The following is a 23,297-nucleotide window of genomic DNA, read 5'->3' as shown; positions in this document are numbered from 1 at the left end:
TGTACGTACCAGGATCAGTCCAGACTCCTGGGATGTACGAGAGCTTTTCTTACCTGGGATGGGATCTGGAGAGGCCCGCTCTGAGCACACCTTCTCCAAATCCTGCAGCACCCAGAGCTTGGACATTCAACCAGTAATGCCTTGCAAAGGTATGTAAAGACTTTCAAGTAGCCGCTCTACAGATCTCTTGAGGTGAAATCTATTGACGTTCTGCCCATGAAGTCACCTGTGAACGGGTGGAATGTGCCCTAAAACCAACTGGTAAGGGCGTCCCACGCAGGAGATATGTGGAATTGATAGCCTTCTTTAACCAGTGGGTTATTGCCACCTTAGAAGCCATATTACCTTTCTTTGGACCACTCCACAGTACAAACAGATGGTCGGATACTCAGAAACTGTTCGTCACCTCCAAATAACGCAATAATACCCTGCGAACATCCAACCTCTTCAAGTCCCTATAAAAAGGGTCCAACCAGCTCAACTCAGAAAAGGATGGAAGTTCCACCGATTGATTCAAATGGAAAGAAGAAACTACCTTCGGAAGAAAGGAAGGAACCATCCGCAATGATACCCCGGAATCCGAAATCCTCAAGAAGGGTTCTCTGCAGGATAATGCCTGAAGCTCGGAGATCCTACGAGCAGAAGAAATAGCTACCAAAAACACCACTTTTAGTGTAAGATCTTTCAATGTTGCCCTTTTCAAAGGCTCAAAAGGTGCAGCACACAATGCTGTGAGGACCAAATTTAGGCTCCAAGAAGGACAATGGTGTCTTACCGGCAGGCGTAAATGCTTAGCTCTCCGAAGGAACCGGACCACGTCCTTATGCGCCGATAATGGTATGCCCTGTATGGAACCGCGCAAACAACTGAAAGTTGCTACTTGCACCCGCAAAGAACTACATGACAATGCCTTGGCGAGATCGGCTTGTAGGAAACATAAGATATCCGACATGGACGCCCAGGTAGGACCAACCCAATGCTCCATGCACCAGGATTCGAAGACCTTCCATACCCGGACATACGACAGGGAAGTGGACGACTTATGAGACCTCAAAAGCGTAGCCACCACCGTGTCGGTATAACCTTTTCCCTTCAGACATTGCCTCTCAAAAGCCATGCCACTAGAGAAAACCAATCGACCTGGTTGAAACAGATGGGACCCTGATGAAGAAGGTTCGGAAAATCCTGGAACCGTAGAGGCCCTGCCACCTTCAGGTTGACCAGATCTGCGAACCATGGATGGCGTGGCCACTCCAGAGCCACGAGAATCACGGTCGTTGGATGTAATTCTATCCGTCGGATTACCTTGCCTGTCAGTGGCCAGGGTGGGAATACATAAAGGAGTACTTTTGTCGGCCAGGGGAGAATTAGGGCATCTACCCCCTCCGCTCCTGTCTCTTGGCGTCGACCGAAGGAGCGGGGTGCCTTGGCAATCCTGAACGTCGCCATCAGATCCATGCTGGGTGTGCCCCACTTGTCGCAGATGAGTTGACAGGCCGCGTCGTCCAACTCCCACTCTCCAGGATCCAGAAGTGATGACTGAGAAAATCTGCGTGAACATTGTCGACACCGGCTATATGAGACGCTGCGATGCTGACCAGGAACTGCTCCGCCCAGCTGATCAACTCCTAAGCCTCCATCACCACTGGTTGACTCTTGGTTCCCCCTTGGCGACTGATGTAGGCAACGGTCGTCACATTGTCGGACAGCACCCGGACTGACTTCCCACGGAGGAGCGGAAGGAAGGACTGCAATGCAAGGCACTCCGTTCTCGTCTCCAAGCGATTGATCGATCAACGCACTTCCTCTCTGGACCATTACCCCTGAATGGACTTTCCCAGACTCACCGCTTCCCACCCAGATAGACTGGCATCCGTGGTCACCACCGTCCACTCAGGAATCACCAGAGGTACTCCTCGGCTCAGGTTGTTGTGGAGCAACTACCAATCCAGACTGGACTTCGCCGAATCGGTCAGCGGTAGGGGCAGATGAAATTGCTCAGATATCGGGCTCCACTGAGAAAGCAAAGCTGATTGCAAAGGGCGCATATGCGCAGATGCCCATGGCACCAATTCCAGAGTAGAAGTCATGGAACCAAGAACCCGCAAGTAGTCCCAAACTCGCAGAGGCCATTTGGACAAGAATTACCGAATCTGTCCCTGTAGCTTGACAATGCGTTCTGTAGTGAGAAACACCCTGCCACTCTGCATGTCAAAAAGAGCCCCCAGGAACTCCAAGGATTATGAAGGGATTAGACGATTCTTGGCCTTGTTGACCACCCATCCTAGGGCTTATAACAACTGAAGCACCCGGCGAACCGGGGAGTGACAACTCGCCTCCGATTTCACGCGGATCAGCCATTCGTCCAGATATGAATGTACCAGGAATCCTTCCATGTGCAACTGTGCTGCCACCACCATCATTATCTTGGTGAACATCCTGGGAGCAGTTGCCAGGCCGAAAGGAAGAGCCTGGAATTGATAATGTTGTCCTAGGATAAAGAACCTCAGGAACTTCTGGTGGACGGGCCAGATCCCGATGTGTAAATACGCCTCCGTCAGATCCAGGGACGCGAGAACATAAGAACATAAGAACATAAGAAAATGCCATACTGGGTCAGACCAAGGGTCCATCAAGCCCAGCATCCTGTTTCCAACAGTGGCCAATCCAGGCCATAAGAACCTGGCAAGTACCCAAAAACTAAGTCTATTGCATGTAACCATTGCTAATGGCAGTGGCTATTCTCTAAGTGAACTTAATAGCAGGTAATGGACTTCTCCTCCAAGAACTTATCCAAACCTTTTTTAAACACAGCTATACTAACTGCACGAACCACATTCTCTGGCAACAAATTCCAGAGTTTAATTGTGCGTTGAGTAAAAAAGAACTTTCTCCGATTAGTTTTAAATGTGCCCCATGCTAACTTCATGGAGTGTCCCCTAGTCTTTCTACTATCCGAAAGAGTAAATAACCGATTCACATCTACCCGTTCTAGACCTCTCATGATTTTAAACACCTCTATCATATCCCCCCTCAGTCGTCTCTTCTCCAAGCTGAAAAGTCCTAACCTCTTTAGTCTTTCCTCATAGGGGAGTTGTTCCATTCCCCTTATCATTTTGGTAGCCCTTCTCTGTACCTTCTCCATCGCAATTATATCTTTTTTGAGATGCGGCGACCAGAATTGTACACAGTATTCAAGGTGCGGTCTCACCATGGAGCGATACAGAGGCATTATGACATTTTCCGTTTTATTCATCATTCCTTTTCTAATAATTCCCAACATTCTGTTTGCTTTTTTGACTGCCGCAGCACACTGAACCGACGATTTCAATGTGTTATCCACTATGACACCTAGATCTCTTTCTTGGGTTGTAGCACCTAATATGGAACCCAACATCGTGTAATTATAGCATGGGTTATTTTTCCCTATATGCATCACCTTGCACTTATCCACATTAAATTTCATCTGCCATTTGGATGCCCAATTTTCCAGTCTCACAAGGTCTTCCTGCAATTTATCACAATCTGCTTGTGATTTAACTACTCTGAACAATTTTGTGTCATCTGCAAATTTGATTATCTCACTCGTCGTATTTCTTTCCAGATCATTTATAAATATATTGAACAGTAAGGGTCCCAGTACAGATCCTTGAGGCACTCCACTGTTCACTCCCTTCCACTGAGAAAATTGCCCATTTAATCCTACTCTCTGTTTCCTGTCTTTTAGCCAGTTTGCAATCCACGAAAGGACATCGCCACCTATCCCATGACTTTTTACTTTTCCTAGAAGCCTCTCATGAGGAACTTTGTCAAACGCCTTCTGAAAATCCAAGTATACTATATCTACCGGTTCACCTTTATCCACATGTTTATTAACTCCTTCAAAAAAGTGAAACAGATTTGTGAGGCAAGACTTGCCCTGGGTAAAGCCATGCTGACTTTGTTCCATTAAACCATGTCTTTCTATATGTTCTGTGATTTTGATGTTTAGAACACTTTCCACTATTTTTCCTGGCACTGAAGTCAGGCTAACCGGTCTGTAGTTTCCCGGATCGCCCCTGGAGCCCTTTTCAAATATTAGGGTTACATTTGCTATCCTCCAGTCTTCAGGTACAATGGATGATTTTAATGATAAGTTACAAATTTTTACTAATAGGTCTGAAATTTCATTTTTTAGTTCCTTCAGAATTCTGGGGTGTATACCATCCGGTCCAGGTGATTTACTACTCTTCAGTTTGTCAATCAGGCCTACCACATCTTCTAGGTTCACCGTGATTTGATTCAGTCCATCTGAATCATTACCCATGAAAACCTTCTCCATTACGGGTACCTCCCCAACATCCTCTTTAGTAAACACCGAAGCAAAGAAATCATTTAATCTTTCCGCGATGGCCTTATCTTCTCTAAGTGCCCCTTTAACCCCTCGATCATCTAACGGTCCAACTGACTCCCTCACAGGCTTTCTGCTTCGGATATATTTAAAAAAGTTTTTACTGTGAGTTTTTGCCTCTACAGCCAACTTCTTTTCAAATTCTCTCTTAGCCTGTCTTATCAATGTCTTACATTTAACTTGCCAATGTTTATGCTTTGTCCTATTTTCTTCTGTTGGATCCTTCTTCCAATTTTTGAATGAAGATCTTTTGGCTAAAATAGCTTCTTTCACCTCCCCTTTTAACCATGCCGGTAATCGTTTTGCCTTCTTTCCACCTTTCTTAATGTGTGGAATACATCTGGACTGTGCTTCTAGAATGGTATTTTTTAACAATGACCACGCCTCTTGGACATTTTTTACTTTTGTAGCTGCTCCTTTCAGTTTTTTTCTAACAATTTTTCTCATTTTATCAAAGTTTCCCTTTTGAAAGTTTAGCACGAGAGCCTTGGATTTGCACACTGTTCCTTTTCCAGTCATTAGATCAAATTTGATCATTTTATGATCACTATTGCCAAGCGGCCCCACCACCGTTACCTCTCTCACCAAGTCCTGTGCTCCACTGAGAATTAGATCTAAAATTGCTCCCCTATTGAACCGACGCTATGACCAACCGCAAGGTCTCCATGCGGAAGCGGGGGACCTGCAAACATCTGTTGACCCGCTTGAGGTCCAAGATGGACCAGAATGTCCCATCTTTCTTTGGAACCACAAAGTAAATGGAGTAGTGGCCCATTCGCTGCTCCGCTGGCGGAACAGGTATAATGGTGCCGAGCTGAAGAAGTCGGTGCAAGGTCACGTAACTGCATGGGGAGACCAGGAATCTGTGTTGGAGGCGCAGTGCAAAATCTAAAGCGTAACCATGTCTTATCACAGATAGCACCCATTGGTCTGATGTGATCTTGGCCCACTTCTCATAAAACAGGGACAATCTGCCCCCTACCACTGGAACCGAGGAGTGGACAGGCCGCCCATCATTGGTAAGGCTTTCCTCCCTATGCAGACTGCGTACTACCCAGTCTGCCGAAGCGGCGCCCGCAAAAGGACTGGGACCAAGACTGTTGACGGGAAGGATTTTGCCGAAAGGAAGACGTGGAAGACTGGGAACCCCTAGACCTCCGACTCCTCTGAAATTGAGACCTGGAAGGAAATGACCCCCTGGATCTAGGTCTACCTTCCAGCAGTCGGTGAACTTTATTTTTCCCAAGAGACTGAATCATATCCTCCAGGTCCCTGCCAAACAGCAAGTTACCCTTGAAGGGCAGAGACCCCCAAATGAGCCTTAGAAGAAACATCCGTCGAGCAATTTCGCAACCAAAGCAACCAACGGGCATAGATAGCAGAGACCATGGAATGACCCGACATCCTCAGCAAATCATACAGAGCGTCGGCGCTATAGGTGATCACTGCCTGTAGGCGACCCACCTGCAGGCTAATGAATCCCTGCCTCCAACAGGGATTCATTAGCCTGTAGTTGTTAAACCCATCAAAGGCCAGCTCTCAATGCAAAATTACTGCAAATTGCTGCACGAACTCCAAGTGCCGAAACCTCAAAAACCTTTTTGAGCTGAACCTCCAATTTACGGTCCTGTAAGTCCTTGAGAGCTGTGGAACCAGTAACTGGGACCGTGGTCTTCTTCGTGACCGCAGATACCGCCGCATCCACCTTAGGAACCCGTAGAATATCCAAGGCATTCTCTGGCAGAGGATATAGCCTGTCCATGGCCTTCGTGACCTTTAACCCCAGATCCGGTGTGTCCCATTCCCTGAATAATAAATCGGTCGCCAAATATTGGAAGGGAAAGGAAGTAGGCAGACCCCTCAGGCCCAATAGCACAGGATCCATAGATCCTAAACGGGATTTTACCTGTGGTTCCTCGACAGGGGCAGATTGACCTATCGGGGGATCGGGCTTCCCCCGGTGGGCCGGTCTAGCTGGTCACGTGGTCTCGACCACGTGGCTAATTGTCTCTTGCAACCTGCACTCAGCCCAATGACCTCCATCAATTCAAGGTAGGTGGCGAATTGGCGATTGCAGCCTCGCAGGCCCATTGAAGTAATACTAGTATAGTACCCCCCCCCTCGAAGCAGGGCCGAAACAGGTGGTAGCTGGTAGCTGTACCCAGCCAGCCCCCGCCGGAGAAATTAAAATCAAGACCGGCGTAGGCCAAAGAAAAGAAGATGGGCCGGCGCCGCCCAGCCAGCCCCCACTGGAGACCAAGCGGCGGGGGCCGAAGACATGAAAATTGTGGCCGGCGGAGGCCGAAGAAAAGAAGATGGGCCGGCGCCTCCCAAACAGACCCCACGGCAGACCAAGCCCGCGAGGGCTGAAAAAATGAAGATGGGCGCCACCCAACCAGCCCCCACTGGAGACCAAGTGGCAGGGGCCGAAGAAATAAAATCGTGGCCGGCGGAGACCGAAGAAAAGAAGATGGGCGGGCGCCTCCCGGACAGTCCCCGCGGGAGACCAAGCCCGTGAGGGCTGAACAAATGAAGATGGGCGCCACCCAACCAGCCCCCACTGGAGACCAAGTGGCGGGGGCCGAAGAAATAAAAATCGTGGCCGGCGGGGGCCGAAGAAAAGAAGATGGGCCGGCGCCTCCCAGACAGTCCCCGTGGGAGACCAAGCCCGTGAGGGCCGAAAAAATGAAGATGGGCACCGCCCAGCCAGCCCCCGCTGGAGACCAAGTGGCGGGGGCCGAAGAAATAAAAATCGTGGCCGGCGGGGGCGAAAAAATGAAGATGGGTGCCGGCGGGGGCCAAAGAAGTGAACACCGGTGCTGCTAGCCACCGCCGGAGACCAGCTGTTCAGCTGGGGGCCTTAGATCGGCAGAGTGCTTCTGTGTGTGTGTGTGTATGTGTGAAAGGAATGGTGCTTCTGTGTGTGTGTGTATGTGTGTGTGTGAGAAAGGAATGGGGCTTCTGTGTGTGTTTGTGTGTGTGTGTGAGAAAGGAATGGGGCTTCTGTGTGTGTTTGTGTGTGTGTGAGAAAGGAATGGCGCTTCTGTGTGTGTTTGTGTGTATGTGAGAAAGGAATGGTGCTTCTGTGTGTGTGATGTATATGTGAGTCAGGGAGGGTGCTTGTGTGAGTCAATGCTTTGTGTGCGAGAGAGAGATGGAGCATGTTTTTGGCTGGCTTTTGGCTGTGAGAGAGAAGGCATGTGTGTGATTGAGCCTGTATGTGAGATAGAACATGTGTGTGATTGAGAGCTTGTGTGTAAGTTAAATAGAGAGAGCATGTGTGTGATTGAAATCCTGTGTGTAAGTAAGGGGAGTGAGAGCATTGTGTGATTGAAATCCTGTGTGTAAGTAAGGGGAGTGAGAGCATTGTGTGATTGAGAGAGACTGGCCAGAGAGGCAACGTGTGTATGTGTGAGACTGATCAGGGAGATGACTGGTGGTATGTGTGTGCTTGTGTGTGTGAGAGAGAGATACTGGTTGGGGAGATGATTGGTGTGTGAGAGACAGAAACTGGTCTTGAGGGTGTGACTGGTGTGTGTGTGTGAGAGAGAGAGAGAAGAGACTGGTTGTGGTCCCGAAGGAAGAGGACAATGAGGACAGCTTCAGCAGCTACTGCTGCTTCTGGTGTGGCCTACAAGGGAAAGAAGTAGGAGAACTGCTGGAGAGGGTAAGTAAAGGTGGCTTTTTAAGTTATTTTTCTTGACTGACTACCATTTTAATTATTGGGTAGTATGTGATGTGTCTGCTGTTTGAAATATTTTATTGGTATTTGGTAAAGGTTTCAAAATTTGCTTAAGTCTTTAATTATTGGATATTCTATCCATCAGCTGTTTTGAAATTATTTTATTAGTATGATTTTATAATTATGATTCATGATTTATATATCTTGATTTTATTGATTGTTTCATGAAGAATGGTGACATTTTTGTTTTTCCATTGTTGCACTGTATAAAGTCTGGTGTGATACGTTTTACAGTTTAGTTTTTGTCTGCGCATTTCTATTTATACTTTATGTGGCTTTATTCTGTATTTGGTGAGAGTTTGTGTTCTGCATGCAAAGACTGAGATAAAGCATTCTTTTAGCATGTGGTTTCTCTGTAGGGATCTGTAGTAGCTTGGCTTGTTCTGTTTTCCTGATAGGAGGTGTATTGATATTTCAGATTCTGGTGTAATATTTGTGGTATTCGTTTTCATAGGTGGGGTTGTTATTTTTAAGTTTTGGCAAATACCGTGTTTCCCCGAAAATAAGACATCCCCCGAAAATAAGACCTTGTAGAGGTTTTGCCAAATTGCTAAATATAAAACCTCCCCCGAAAGTAAGACCTAGCACATAATTCATGTAATTAGCTACGGTATTCCCTCCCATACAGTAATGCACACCCCTAGTATGTAGCTTAAAGAATCCATTTTTTATAGCGGCAGTGATAAATTTCTTTAAGGAGAAATGATTGTCAATGATAACACCGAGGCTGCGGACTTGCTGTAAATTGAGAGTGTCAGATGGTAAATGTAGGTTAGTGTTAAAAGAAATGTTTTGTGGAGTGATGATGAGGAGCTCTGTCTTGTTAGTGTTTATTGCTAGGAAATTTTCGGTAAATAGTTTCTTTATTTCACATTCTGTCTTAATTGGGCCTCCTTCCTTTTTTAACAAACAGGAATTTCACCATGAGGTTCATATTCAGTCACTGTCCAGATAGTTAGCTGGATAAACTTATTCAGCTAACTTTGGAGGGATAGTCCTTAGTATAGCCACACTATAGAATATAGCTAGGTAACGTTTACCAGCTAACTTTAAAATAGCTCTTTGGCCTGCCCAGACTTAGCCGGCTAAGGGGGTTATTTTCTAAAGCTTTATTGCGTGCGTTAGGGCCCTAACGCACGCAATAAGGCCATATTGCATGCAAAATGGGCCTTTTCGCATGCGATATAATGCAAATTAGGGGGAGGGGAGGAGTCGGAGCGGGGAGGGGAGGAGTCGGGGTGGGGAGGGGCAGAGTTGGCGGTGGCTTCGCTGCCGGCAATAATGTTACTAACATTTTCGTCGGCAGTAGTGCGCCAAATAGCACCACCTTTCACGGTGGCGCTATTCGGTGCGAAAACCAGCAGCTGGCGCACCGCTGTGGTGCAAAGGCTGCAGGCTTTTTCTGCGAAGAACGATGAATCCAGGCCTGTGTTATTCAGCTAACTCTGGATATCAGAATTAGCCAGACAACTTAGCTGACTAACTTAACTCCTCCCAGTTATGCCTCCAGAATGCCCTTATCTAGCTAAATTCTAGCCAGTTAACTTATTAGCTAGCTAAAATTTGGCCAGATAATTTCCCAAATCTTCATTTAGCTGGATAACTTCTGAGTCATCTGGCTAAATATTTTTGAATATGTACTTCTATATTTATAATTTAATATAATAATTTTGACAAGTGAAATGTAAATACAGTGATGAAGATATGCATCCTCACCTAGTGGTATTCCTAGATAATCCGACTGAAAAGTAGAGCAGAGCTGTGCTCTCATTGCTTTTTTGGCCTTTTCTAGTGAAGATGCTTTTCTCCAGGATTCCTGGCCATCCAAAGTTTCATTCTTTTTAGAGCGAGGAAGTCTCCACATTTTAAAGAACTAGAATAACCAAAACAGTTTATGTGTTTCTATGAGGAAGAACTCTGCATTACTAAATACTCCAATTAGCATTTTGGTACACAACTTATCCTAGTCAAGTACATACAAAGCAGTAATTTGTAGCTCTAGAAATATTTTATTCAAAAAAATAAGTCAACACAAAACAAAAAAGATGAAGGATTAAAAGTAACATTTCAAACAGGTCAGGACAAAAACACTCAGCAATGAAAAAAATAGCTATTCTAACATCAATACAATTTAATTCAAGGATTCAATATACATATCCACCAGTTTCCATATTCACCAAAACTTGGCAATCCTGTTAGTTTATTCTGAAGCCAATGCTTCATAGTTATAAGTCATGTGCACGGTGCTCCACCAAAATTGGACATTTATTAATGAGAAGTATTTTCAATTCCCAGTAATGGTTTTCAAAGTCAATGATAGCAACACATGAAATAAAGAAAGTCTGCTTTCAGTAAATGGCATTTTTCATAGATAGCAGGAAGAATTAGTCAACACCATCTTTGGTGAGCAAATGTGCTTTTTCCGTTGATAAGCAGGCTGAATTAGCCATTACATGTGAGGAGTTCCAAGCTTAGGGTTGCAGCAAGCTTTAATTGGAAAGCAAACCAGACCCCCACAATGGAGAGAAAACTACAGAGAATGCCAAAACTGCTTGTCCAAGATTACTGTCTGTCTTTGACAGGTCGTCCAGAGAATAGTGGACAAAACAAGGTGAAGAAAAATGGCCAAGATGCAGGTTTACAGATGTTTGGAAATCCAGCTTACAGATGGCTTTACCCTGGTGAGCCTCCTTTATATTTATTAATAGTTGACTAAAACATAGTAAAATCCATTTTCAGTCACTTATCCACAGAAGTCAGGGGTGTTCTGGGCTGTGGGGGAGGCATTCCAGGGAGGAGCAGAGTTAGCTGGATAAGTTGTCCAGCTAACTCCGATATTCAGAGTTAGCCAGATAACTTATCTGGCTAACTCCTGGTTGGATATTATTTGATTTCCTTGGCGGACTTAACCTCCGCCAAGGAAATCAAATCCATCTTAAAAAAAATCACACCTGCTACACACACCTCTGACACTATCCCCACTAAAGCACTTCTTTCTATTCCCTCCATCATTGCGAAACCACTGTCTGACATAATCAACTGCTCCCTCTCCCATGGCAAAGTCCCAGACCCCCTCAAACTTGCTGTTGTCAAGCCTCTTCTCAAAAAACCTACCCTTGACCCCACCAACCCTTCAAACTACCGTCCTATCTCTAACCTTCCCTTCATATTTAAAATTATGGAAAAGAGTCAATTCACAGCTCTCTGACTATCTGGAAGACCACAATATTCTCCACCCCCTCTCAATTTGGTTTCCGGAAGTCTCGTAACACAGAAAGCCTATTACTTTCACTGACTGACACTCTCTTCAAGGGCATGGACCATGGACAATCCTTTATCCTTGCCCTTCTTGACATTTCATCTGCCTTCGACACTATCAGTCACAAAATCCTCCTCACCTGCCTAACTGAGATTGGCATTTCAGGCACAGCCATCCACTGGTTCTCTTCCTACCTCAATAATAGAGGCTACGCTGTAAAAATTGCAAATTCCGAATCCTCATACATCCCCCTTACCCAAGGCGTCCCACAGGGCTCTTCACTATCCTCCACACTCTTTAATATTTACCTGTTACCGCTCTGCCACCTCCTCTCCGACCTTGGTCTTAAGTTTTTCTTATATGCAGATGATATCCAAATCCTCATCCCTATCCAAGAATCCCTCACCAAATCTCTTAAGTTTTGGGAAACTTGCCTCGTCTCCATTAACTCCCTACTCTCTAATCTCCACCTTGCTTTAAACTCCTCCAAAACCGAACTCCTCATCATTTCAAATCACCCTGACTGGACGCCACCATCTGCTTGTGACCTCACCCTTCCCTCAAATGCTTTTCCCTACTTCGTGTGAGATCTCGGTGTCTCCCTAGACCACCAACTAAACTTCAAAAACCACATTAACACAATCATAAAGGGAGGATTTTTCAAGCTCCATATCCTCAAAAAACTTAAACCCCTACTCCATTCGCAAGACTTCTGCACAGTCCTGCAAGTGACAATGTTATAAAAAATGGATTACTGCAATTCCTACTTCTAGGCCTTCCCTACTCTACTATTAGACCCCTGCAAATGTTACAGAATGCTATGGCAAGAATCCTTACAAACACATGCAAAGCCGACCAAATCACCTCTATTCTTAAGGAACTCCACTGGCTTCCCATCTCCTCCCGCATCAGATACAAAACCCTCACCATTATTCACAACTCCCTGCACAACCACAATCACTCCTGGCTTGAGGATGCTCTTCGATTCCGCTTCTCCAATCGTCTTACTAGAACCGCACTTTCAGGAACCCCCTACACCCGTTCCCTTAAATGTGTCCCCACATCTCCACTAGAGAAAGGGCCCTATCCATTGCAGGCCCCTCCCTCTGGAACACTATGCCACTTGAGCTCTGACTAGAACCATGCATTCGGAAATTCAAAACAGGGGTTAAAGCATGGCTCTTTAAATGGCCTACCCTGATCCGGATCCTATGTAGTCCCCCTGCTCCCTTTACTCCTTCAGGGAAAGAGCCCTTGTCATTAATGTATTCATAGCCTTTTCCTTTAATCCTTTAATTATACTCTGTTTTGTCTCCCATTTCTCTTCACCTCCTTATTTACCCCCATTTATACCCCTTCCCCCTTCCCCTGTCCTTATACCCTACCTTTTTCCCTAAAGTAACCCTTTTATACCCCTTTTATTCCCCCCCCCCCTCAGCTTTCCTTTAAACCTTACTTTTCCCTATAGCAACCCTGCTAGTCTATATATAGTTGCCTTTCTGAACGCATAATTTGTAATGTCATATATAGTGTCTCCTGTATGTACTAGTTAAAGATAATGTATACTATTGTATATAATACTTTTTGTTATTATTGTATATAATACTTTTTGGAGTGTATATTTATATAAGTTTTTCCACAAGGTTATACACAGTCCCTTATTGAGTGTATAATTTGCAATGCTACTTATTATGTTCTTTTGTTGTTTTCCATCAGGTACTGTTCCTTTTCTCCTTTTCCTGTTTTTCCCTCTCTTCTCTCGCCTCATCTCTTTTCCTATCTGCTCCCTCTCCCCCCACTCTGGATTTTTGTAATTTCCTCCTTCAGTTATATTATAAACCGGCATGATGTACCCACGAATATCGATATATAAAAGCTAAATAAATAAATAAATAAATTGTGCCACTGACCTGTCCTAAAGTTAATCAGATAAACTTATCTAGCTAACTTTAAAATAGTCAACTATATTCAGCAGTACAACTGCGCTGTTAAATATACCCTGCTAGTTAACAGGATAAGGTTATTCAGCTAATTAGCCGAGCTGCACAGCTGCACTGGTCCCCAGTAGCATGCAATATAGTCTGCTATCTAGCTGAACAATGCACGTGTGGACATTGCTATCTTCAGACCAGTTGGAAAGTAAAAGATGAATAGATGTGAAAAGTGACAAAGTGGCTGAGCCATATGCTCTGCTTGCTTCGGAGCCCAAAGTGTGCAGCGCTGTCCCACTTCTGCAGGCACAAGTGCTCAGGAAGGGTGTTCATAATATGATGGCATAATCTATATTGAAAGCCGACACAATCATTAACCAAACTACAGTTGGGTACAGAGTAGCTCTTCAATAGTGGCATCTCTGGTTAGAAAGAGCCCAAAATAAATTCAAGATCTTCACAGATCATAAAAACCTTGAACACCTAAAGGAAGCTCAACTCTTGAATCCCAGACAGGCCCACTGGGCTCTGTTCTTCGAGCACTTTAATTTTGAGCTCCGCTATCGCCCTGCTGCTAAGAACACCCGAGCGGATGTTCTCTCTCACTCTCTTGAACCTGAAGATAAGCCTGAAATCCCCAAGCACATCATTGACCCAGTCTGTATAAACCTCACTTTTACCCACATGGTGCCAGAGGGGAAAACGGTGGTCCCACGCCGTCTCCGAGAGTGTGTCCTCCGCTGGGCCCATGACTCAAAGTTGGCTGGCCATTCCGGCTGAGCTCGGACTCTAGAAATGTTGAGAAGACATTATTGGTGGCCCAACATGGTCAAGGACTCCCGCAGTTATGTTGATTCCTGCCTTATCTGCGCACAGCAGAAGCCTCCCATAGGTCATCCTTGGGGACTCCTTCAGCCTCTTCCAGCTCCCACCAAACCCTGGTCAAGCATCTCCACCAACTTCATCGTCGACCTGCCCCCATCAAGGGGCAACACGGTCATCTGGGTTATCATCGACCGCTTTTCAAAGATGGCTCATTTCGTTCCACTCCAAAGTCTTCCTTCAGCTCCTGAGTTGGCAAAACTTTTCCTGCATCACGAATTCAGACTATATGGCCTACCCAAGGAGATCATTTCCAATCGTGGACCCCAATTTGCAGCCAAATATTGGAAGTCTCTGTGCACAAAGTTCGACATCACCCTGAACTTGACCTCGGCCTATCACCCTCAAGCGAACGGCCAAGCCGAGAGGACGAACTGTTCATTAAAGACCTTCTTGAGATCCTACGTGAATGATCAACAGGACAACTGGGCCGACCTCTTGCCCTGGGCCGAGTTGTCCCACAATACTCATCTCGCCTCCGCCACCGATGTATCTCCCTTCTCTGTGGTCTTCGGATGCCAGCCATGCCTGCCCCTTCCAGTACCACTCTCCGTACCCTCACCATCAGGTCAGCCAAGAAAGCTAAACGCTTTGCAGAATACCCACCATTGTATGGCGCCTCTGTTCCAACCTGGCCAAAAGGTGTGGCTCAGTTCAAAACACATCAAGTTACGTCTGCCTTCTCAGTGCTTGGCTCCCCGGTTCATTGGGCCATTCCCAATCATCCGCAGGATTGGAGCAGTCACTTACCAATTACAACTGCCTACCTCTATGGGAATCCACAATACTTTTCATGTTCCCCTGTTGAAGCCTCTAGTCTTAAACTGGCCTCCTCGCAGACCTCCCGCTCCTTCACAGATCTCCGCTGAACCTGAGGATGTCCTCCAAGTTAAGGAAGTGTTAGACCTCAGGCGAAGACGAGGTCATTGGGAATACCTCTTGTCGTGGGAGGGCTTCGGTCCGGAAGAGAACTCCTGGGAGCCCTCCCACCACATATACGACAAGAACCTCCTTGTAGAGTTCCAAAGGACTCATCCTGACAAACCCAGGCCAGTAAGGGGGAGGCCTAGAAGGGCGGGTACTGTTGTGCTTCCTGGCCGTGTCCGATCCACGGCCGGTCCTGCTCACCTGGCCCGACCATCTACCAGCTCCGCCCTGAGTCCCTGCACTGCTCAGCCGCAGCTTCCATGGGCGTCCCCGGCTCCCTCGCGGCCTTCCTCATCGCAACTATCCTTGCGCCGGGGCTCGGCGTTCTCCTTTGCTTCGGCCCTGCCTCCTAGCGTATGCACGCGCAGAATTCTCCCCAAGTTAAAGGGCCAAGCGCAGGAAAACCTTGGGCGGCGCCCGAGTCTGACGTCACTTGAGCAGGGTATTTAAACCACACTTCAGTCCCTAGCTCATTGCCTTGGCAATCGGGTTGTACACATGTGGGTAAAAGCGAGATTTATACAGGCTGGGTCAATGATGTGCTTGGGGGTTTCAGGCTTATCTTCAGGTTCAAGAGAGTGAGAGAGAACATCCGCTCGGGTGTTGTTAGCAGCAGGGCGATAGCGGAGCTCAAAATTAAAGAGCAGAGCCCAGTGGGCCTGTCTGGGATTCAAGAGTTGAGCTTCCTTTAGGTGTTCAAGGTTTTTATGATCTGTGAAGATCGTGAATTTATTTTGGGCTCTTTCTAACCAGAGATGCCACTATTGAAGAGCTACTCTGGTGTGTCTAATTTGCTTTCCAGTGTTTCCTGTTCCAGTGTCTCTTGCTCCAGGTCTCCTGTTCCAGAGTCTCCTGTCCTTCATCTCTCCATCCCTGGTAGTACCCTCCGGACTGATTTCACGGTACTGACCATTGCTTGCTCCTGACTATTCTTGACCGCTGCCTGGAACCGACCTCTGCCTGGACACTGACTACTTCTGGATTGACTACAGGTACTGACCCCTGCTTCAACTGACCATTCTGATCTACTGCTCTGGCCTTGATCTCCGCTACTCATTCGGACTCTCTGTTCTGGCCTCCTGTGACCACTAGACATTCTGGTTTGGACCTCGACCGCGCACCCTTGTTTGTGGTGGGCACGCCTCTACACTTCCTCTCCAGGAGATCCTGTGAGGCCCACCTAAGATTAGACGGCCCGGGTAACCAAGGGCTCAACCTGAGGGAACCCCGGGTTGCTATTGGTGAAGCTCCAGCTTGCCTCTGTCTCCTCCTGTGCTCCGCCTCCTGGTGGCAGGCGCTCTCCGGTCCGACCGGAGGGCTGTACCATTCCTGCACCAGACCATGGGTCCACCTCCAGCGCAACAAATATGGTCAACCTGAACCTAGAAATAAAACTAGTAACATAGTCCAAAAAATAATTTTTGGAGCAAGAACCATTTTAATCAATTCAGACCTACCCCACCATAATAAAAACTAAAGGGAGTACCTAGAAATAGCATCTTATATTAATAAATAAATGTGATTCATATTGCTATTAGCAGTTAACTCTAAATCACTGTCAAACAAGATCCCTGACTACATCTTTTCTGACATAATCCATCTGAAATTAAATTGGTCAAAAAGAGAATGCAGAAAACTTTTCAAAACCCACAAAATTTCTACCACACTCATACCAATCTAAAACCTTGAACAGATGATCCTATACTATCTGATCAAAGCAGCACTGGCAATACTAATTGTATTGTCTTTAATTTTCTGAGAATTGGCAGCAAAATGTATTTACTATGGAAGAATTTCTTCTTTTTAGCATTTCATATGAAAGGCACTTAATAAAATGTCTCAGTATAAAAAACTCAGCTTTCTTAAAGACTGCCTCAGGCAAAATGCTAAATAATGCCTAAAGGATAAACATGAGAAGAGAAAGGAGTATCTAAAATTAAGCATTTATGTGTATTTAACTTGTATTAAAAAGCTTTTAAGACTGAATGAATATGGAAAGGTTAAGCCTCTCTATTCTTTTTGTGACTCTGCTTTTAAATAGACTGTTAAGCAACCTTCCCAACTCACAATCAAAACAAGGGTAAAATTTTTCAAGAGACCCAAGAAGGTGGGGGTGGAAGGGAAATAGAACCAAGAGCTAAGAGAAACAGATAAGTATGAGAGAAAAATGTGTGAAGCTTGCTGGGCAGACTGGATGGGCCATTTGGTCTTCTTCTGCCGTCATTTCTATGTTTCTATGTTTCTATGTTTCTAAATACATAATTAAGAAGCTGTAATTACAAGCTTTTCAGTATCTAGTTGTCAAATAAACATTTTCTTTCCATGCATAATGATCATTCATGTTTATTCAAAACATTTAATGTAATCATACACTACAAATACAAAAGGGATTGATGTTGCTGTGTGTTTGCAGACACTATGGAAACCAGAAAATTATAACAGGCTATACCAACATCACATCAAAACAAAGTGCACTGGAAATACTTGTGCTTTAAAAAATAATCGCTGAGACAACCCAACTTAAAACTTTGGACTTTGATATGTTTAAAGCCTAAAGGGTATCTAAGGTTATATCTGCAAAGAATTATAAGTGAGATATAAGCAAGCTTGCTTATCATAAATGGTGTTTTCTGTAGATAGCAGGATGAATTAGGCATGAACTCTGTCTGGATTGACGCCCTCTGGTGGCAATGAACAGTCATCCTTCTCATAAGAACATACGAAATTGCCATGCTGGGTCAGACCAAGGGTCCATCAAGCCCAGCATCCTGTTTCCAATAGAGGCCAAACCAGGCCACAAGAACCTGGCAATTAGCCAAACACTAAGAAGATCCCATGCTACTGATGCAATTAATAGCAGTGGCTATTCCCTAAGTAAACTTGATTAATAGCCGTTAATGGACTTCTCCTCCAAGAACTTATCCAAACCTTTTTAAAACCCAGCTACACTAACTGCACTAACCACATTCTCTGGCAACAAATTCCAGAGCTTTATTGTGCGTTGAGTGAAAAAGAATTTTCTCTGATTAGTTTTAAATGTGCTACTTGCTAACTTCATGGAATGCCCCCTAGTCCTATTTTTCGAAAGTGTAAATAACCGATTCACATCTACTCGTTCAAGACCTCTCATGATCTTAAAGACCTCTATCATATCCCCCCTCAGCCGTCTCTTCTCCAAGATGAACAGCCTTAACCTCTTCAGCCTTTCCTCATAGGGGAGCTGTTCCACCCACTTTATCATTTTGGTTGCCCTTCTCTGTACCTTCTCCATCATAACTATATCTTTTTTGAGATGCGGTGACCAGAATTGTACACGGTATTCAAGGTGCGGTCTCACCTTGGAGCGATATAGAGGCATTATGACATTTTCTGTTTTAGTAACCATTCCCTTCCTAATAATTCCCAACATTCTGTTTGCTTTTTTGACTGCTGCAGCACACTGAGCCACGATTTTAAAGTATTATCCACTATGATGCCTAGATCTTTTTTCTTGGTGGTAGCTCCTAATATGGAACCTAACATCGTGTAACTACAGCAAGGGTTATTTTTCCCTATATGCAATACCTTGCACTTGTCCACATTAAATTTCAACTGCCATTTGGATGCCTGATCTTCAAGTCTTGCAAGGTCCTCCTGTAATGTATCACAATCCGCTTGTGATTTAACTACTCTGAATAATTTTGTATCATCCACAAATTTGATAACCTCACTCATCGTATTCCTTTCCAGATCATTTATATATATATTGAAAAGCACCGGTCCAAGTACAGATCCCTGAGGCACTCCACTGTTTACCCTTTTCCACTGAGAAAATTGACCATTTAATCCTACTCTCTGTTTCCTGTCTTTTAACCAGTTTGTAATCCACAAAAGGACATCGCCTCCTATCCCATGACTTTTTAGTTTTCTTAGAAGCCTCTCATTAGGGACTTTGTCAAATGCCTTCTGAAAATCCAAATACACTACATCTACCGGTTCACCTTTATCCACATGTTTATTAACCCCTTCAAAAAAATGAAGCAGATTTGTTAGGCAAGACTTCCCATAAGTAAATCCATGGATCTACGAATATGTGTTGTGATGCTGGACCCTTGGACTGAGCGGGAGGAGCCCCACAGACCCCCACCAACAGCAGGTGAAGGGAACGAGGAGCTAAGACCCCGCTGGAGCTTCACCACTACCAGCCCATATTCCCCTTAGGTTGAGCTCTCAGGTGCCGAGGCCGGCTGGACTTATGTGGGGCCTCTGCAAAGATGGAAGTCCAGAAGAGGGGCAAGAAGCAGTCGTGCAGGCCAAAACTGGAGTTGTGAAAGGAGTCCGAGGTGATGGCGGCGAACTCACAGTCAAAGTCCAGGCAGATTTCCAGGCAACGGTCATGGTAGGCAGCATAACTCGCAGTCGATATCCAGGTAAGGGTTGTGGCAGGCGGCGTTGGCTCGTAGTCGGTATCCAGGCAAGGATCATGGCAGGTGACGTTGCTCATAGTCAGTATTCAGGCAAGGGTCATGGCAGCTGGCGAAGCTTGTAATCGGTATCCAGGCAAGTTCTTGGTCCAGTCTGATCCAAGGTCAAAGCCAAAGACAGTCAGGAAAAAGCAGGAAGAAGAAGCAGGAACAACTCAGGAACAAAGCAGAAAGAAGAAGCAGGAACAACTCAGTAACTCAGAGGCAATGCACGTCGCGAGACCTATTGCCAAGGCATTGGATGAAGGCAAGGACTACCCTTATATAGTCCCTGGAAGATGATGTCATTGATGAGGCCCGTGGAGCTTTTCCCACTGCGGGCCCCTTAAATCTGGAACAGAGATGTGCGCACGGGCACGCCTAGGGGGTTTGAGACTGGAGCACAGCGTTGGCGGCATTCCTGCCGCGAGAAGGCGGACGTGACGTCAGCTGGCAGCTTAGAGCCTCATGGAGCAACAGTAGCACTCAGGGCCATGAAGGGAGAGAGAGTTGCGTCGGCAGTGGCTCCCTGCCGCTGCCAGGGAGCCCGGGCTTGCTGGGTGAGTGAAGCCGGTTGTGGGGCTCTGCAGCCAGCGAGCGTAACAATATGCCTTGGCTCTGGGAGTGTCCAGTAGCGCTCCTATAAACTGGGCAAATTGGGATGGTGTTATATGAGATTTCTTGAAATATACCACAAAGCCTAAGTCTTGGAAAAGCTTGACCATTTTCTGTAGGGATTGTTGCACTTCCTGTTAGGATGGAGTGCTAATCAACCAGTTGTCCGGGTATGGGAATACTTGAATGCCCTGCTGACGAAAATGCATTGCAACTACCCACCAAGCACTTCATAAAGGCCCATGGTGCTGCGGAGAGCCCAAAGGGGAGTACCCATTATTGGTAATCATTGTTGCTCACTTGGAAATGCAGGTATTTCCAGCATGAGGAATGGATCGGGGTATGGGCATATGCATCTTGGAAGTCCAGGGAACACATCCTCCTGCTGCAAGAAGGGCAAGATTTCACCCAGGGAGTTCATCTTGAATTTTTCCTTTTGTAGGTAGAGGTTCAATTGCCTGAGGTCCAAGATAGGAAGCAGCCCCCTGCCCCCCCCCCCCCCCCCGACTTTTTTGGAAAGAGAAGTAATGGGAGTAGAACCCTTATCCTTTCTGGAGGAACTATTTCCACAGCTCGATGGAAAAGGAGATTCTGCATTTTTGCATGTAGTTGAATCGATGCTGCTGGTTCCTGCATTTGCTGAAGGAGTGTGGTAGTTGTAGAACATGGGAAAAATTTAGATATCCCTGGTTCACTATTGATGGGACCTACCAAACGTCAGTGATGGGCTGCCATACAGACAGGAAATTTTGTAGTCTGCTTCCCACGGGGTTTGCTTCTCCAGGGGAGGCTGTGCTAAAAACTCTGGGAGGTTTTTGACTGTGACTGTTGTGACTACTTTTGCAATCTACTATTTCTTGATCAATCCCGCGTGGCTGATTGTTGGGTTGAGGCCCCTAGTGTTCTAGCTGCATGTATTCACATAGCACCAATTGTCTTTATGTTTCCTCTTGCCGTCACTGGGCACCATCCAGGTTGCAGGGCCTATAAATCTGTCAAGTTGGTCACATACACAGCAACTGCAAAGTCTCTCATCTCTGCATTTGGCTGCAGATAGCCATACAGGCCAATGTCCATTTTTTCTTATGTCAGACAGACCATCTTAGCTGCTTGTCCTCTTAGCAAGAATTGGGGTTTCCCTAATGGCCCAGAAGTCATACTGTTCATTAAAGAGATCATATTAATCCAGGTGGCCCTATCGGTCATTGTAGCAGGGGTAGCCAATATTGCTGCAATGACCAGTAGGGCCCCCTGGATCACTATGGGGATCCAGGGGGCCCAATTCTAACTAACAGGTCAAGCAGCTAAGATGGACTCTCTGACATCATTAAAAATGGACACTGGCCTGTATGGCTATCTACAGCCAAATGTAGGGATGAGAGACTTTGCAGTTGCTGTGTATGTGACCAACTTGACAGATTTATGGGCCCTGCCAACCTGGATTGACAGAGAGACTGATCCTGTCAGAGGAATTCATAAGTAGAGGAGCAGAGCGCACCTTGTTGCTGGCCAGTAATAAGGTGAAGCCCTCCTCAGCTCTGGATGCCCTTGCCATTGGGGAGCAGATCCTGTCACAACACAGAGTTCGGAGGCCATTTCACAGAGAGTAGACTGCGTTTAATGTCTGCTGCAGGTTGCGATTCCGGGCCGGTCCACCGGCCCGGAATCGCAACATGCAGCAGACATTGAGCTGCAGGCCCGGCGCCTGTCCACCTCGCCTGGGCCTGCAGCTCCTTCTGCCACCGCGTCTTCGCTGCGTCGGAGCAGCCGGCGTCCAGCAACTGCTGGCTCCGCCCCCTAGACGCACGCGCGTCTAGGGGGCGGAGCCAGCAACAAGGTGCGCTCTGCTCCTCTACTTATGAATTCCTCTGACAGGATCAGTCTCTCTGTCAATCCAGGTTGGCAGGGCCCATAAATCTGTCAAGTTGGTCACATACACAGCAACTGCAAAGTCTCTCATCCCTACATTTGGCTGTAGATAGCCATACAGGCCAGTGTCCATTTTTAATGATGTCAGAGAGTCCATCTTAGCTGCTTGACCTGTTAGTTAGGTCTGGGCTTCACTCTCCCCACCCGGGGGAACCCGGCGACGATAACGCGGCAAAAGACAGATAAGTAAAGATTGCATCTTTTAAAAACTTAAAGACGCATCTAAACAATACAAAAACCGCGCCGAAAGGGAGCCCCGCCCCCGATCCAGCTCCACCAATAGGAGCCAGCCCTGAGGGGCTTTAAATCAGCATTACGTCCGGCGTCGCGCGCCGAAGGAGCGCAACAAAGGGGCAAGCCCCTTTGTTGCGCCCCTTCGTACAGCCCCGAGGAAGTCCCGAGCCATACCCGCGGAAGAATCTATTGCCATATATATCATTTCGGCGGCCTACATCCCGGCGCCCACCTGCACCCAACCGCTTCCTCCTCCCCCCTGCTGAGGCTTGCGCGATCGGCGCGGCCCATCCGGGGCAAAAGCCTGCTCACCAGACACTCGAGGTGAGACGTGCAGGAGAGACGGGGGGCAAAGAACAAAGATACCTAAAACGAAACTAAAACTAATTAGCCACTCCAGCAGCACTCATTCAGCCTCCAGCAGCACATCCAGTCTCCAGCAGCACTCATTCAGCCTCCAGCAGCACATTCAGTCTCCAGCAGCACTCATTCAATCTCCAGCAGCACATCCAGTCTCCAGCAGCACTCATCCAGTCTCCAGCAGCACATCCAGTCTCCAGCAGCACTCATCCAGTCTCCAGCAGCACTCATCCAGTCACTCCAGCAACCAGCATTCGTCCAGTCACTCCACCATCCCTCTAGCAATCTTCTAGTCACCCCAGCATCCAGCATTCTTCCAGTCAATCCAGCATCTAGCACTCATCAAGCCACTCCAACACCCAGTAGTCATCCAACAATCTTATCCACCTGCAATTTCTTCGTAAAAAGACAGCATGCTACAAACTTTCCCCATTCAGATCATCCCTCACCTACTCACCCACAGAGCAAATACACCCGTGCTCAATCCACGATCAAAGAGATCCCTGATTCCAATCATGATCTCCCCTCTAACACAATTCCTAGGATTATCTCTAATCACCTTAACCCTTTTCAACTCCCAGTCGCT

General features: G+C 46.4%; 1 protein-coding gene across 1 annotated transcript in view; it reads right to left on the bottom strand.

Annotated features, from left to right (window-relative positions):
* The window catches only part of TEX26 (testis expressed 26), a 187,007-nt gene that overhangs the window by 87,945 nt on the left and 75,765 nt on the right, over nucleotides 1-23,297 (bottom strand). Inside the window, exon 5 of the mRNA XM_029602646.1 lies at nucleotides 9,849-10,005. Within this exon, the coding sequence (XP_029458506.1) occupies nucleotides 9,849-10,005 (157 nt within the window). The remainder of the gene's footprint in view (nucleotides 1-9,848; nucleotides 10,006-23,297) is intronic.

This window comes from Rhinatrema bivittatum, chromosome 5 (assembly GCF_901001135.1).
Source record: "Rhinatrema bivittatum chromosome 5, aRhiBiv1.1, whole genome shotgun sequence".
Classification (NCBI taxonomy): domain Eukaryota; kingdom Metazoa; phylum Chordata; class Amphibia; order Gymnophiona; family Rhinatrematidae; genus Rhinatrema; species Rhinatrema bivittatum.
Note: the sequence above shows the minus strand (reverse complement) of the source record. Positions and strands in the feature narration are given on the sequence as shown.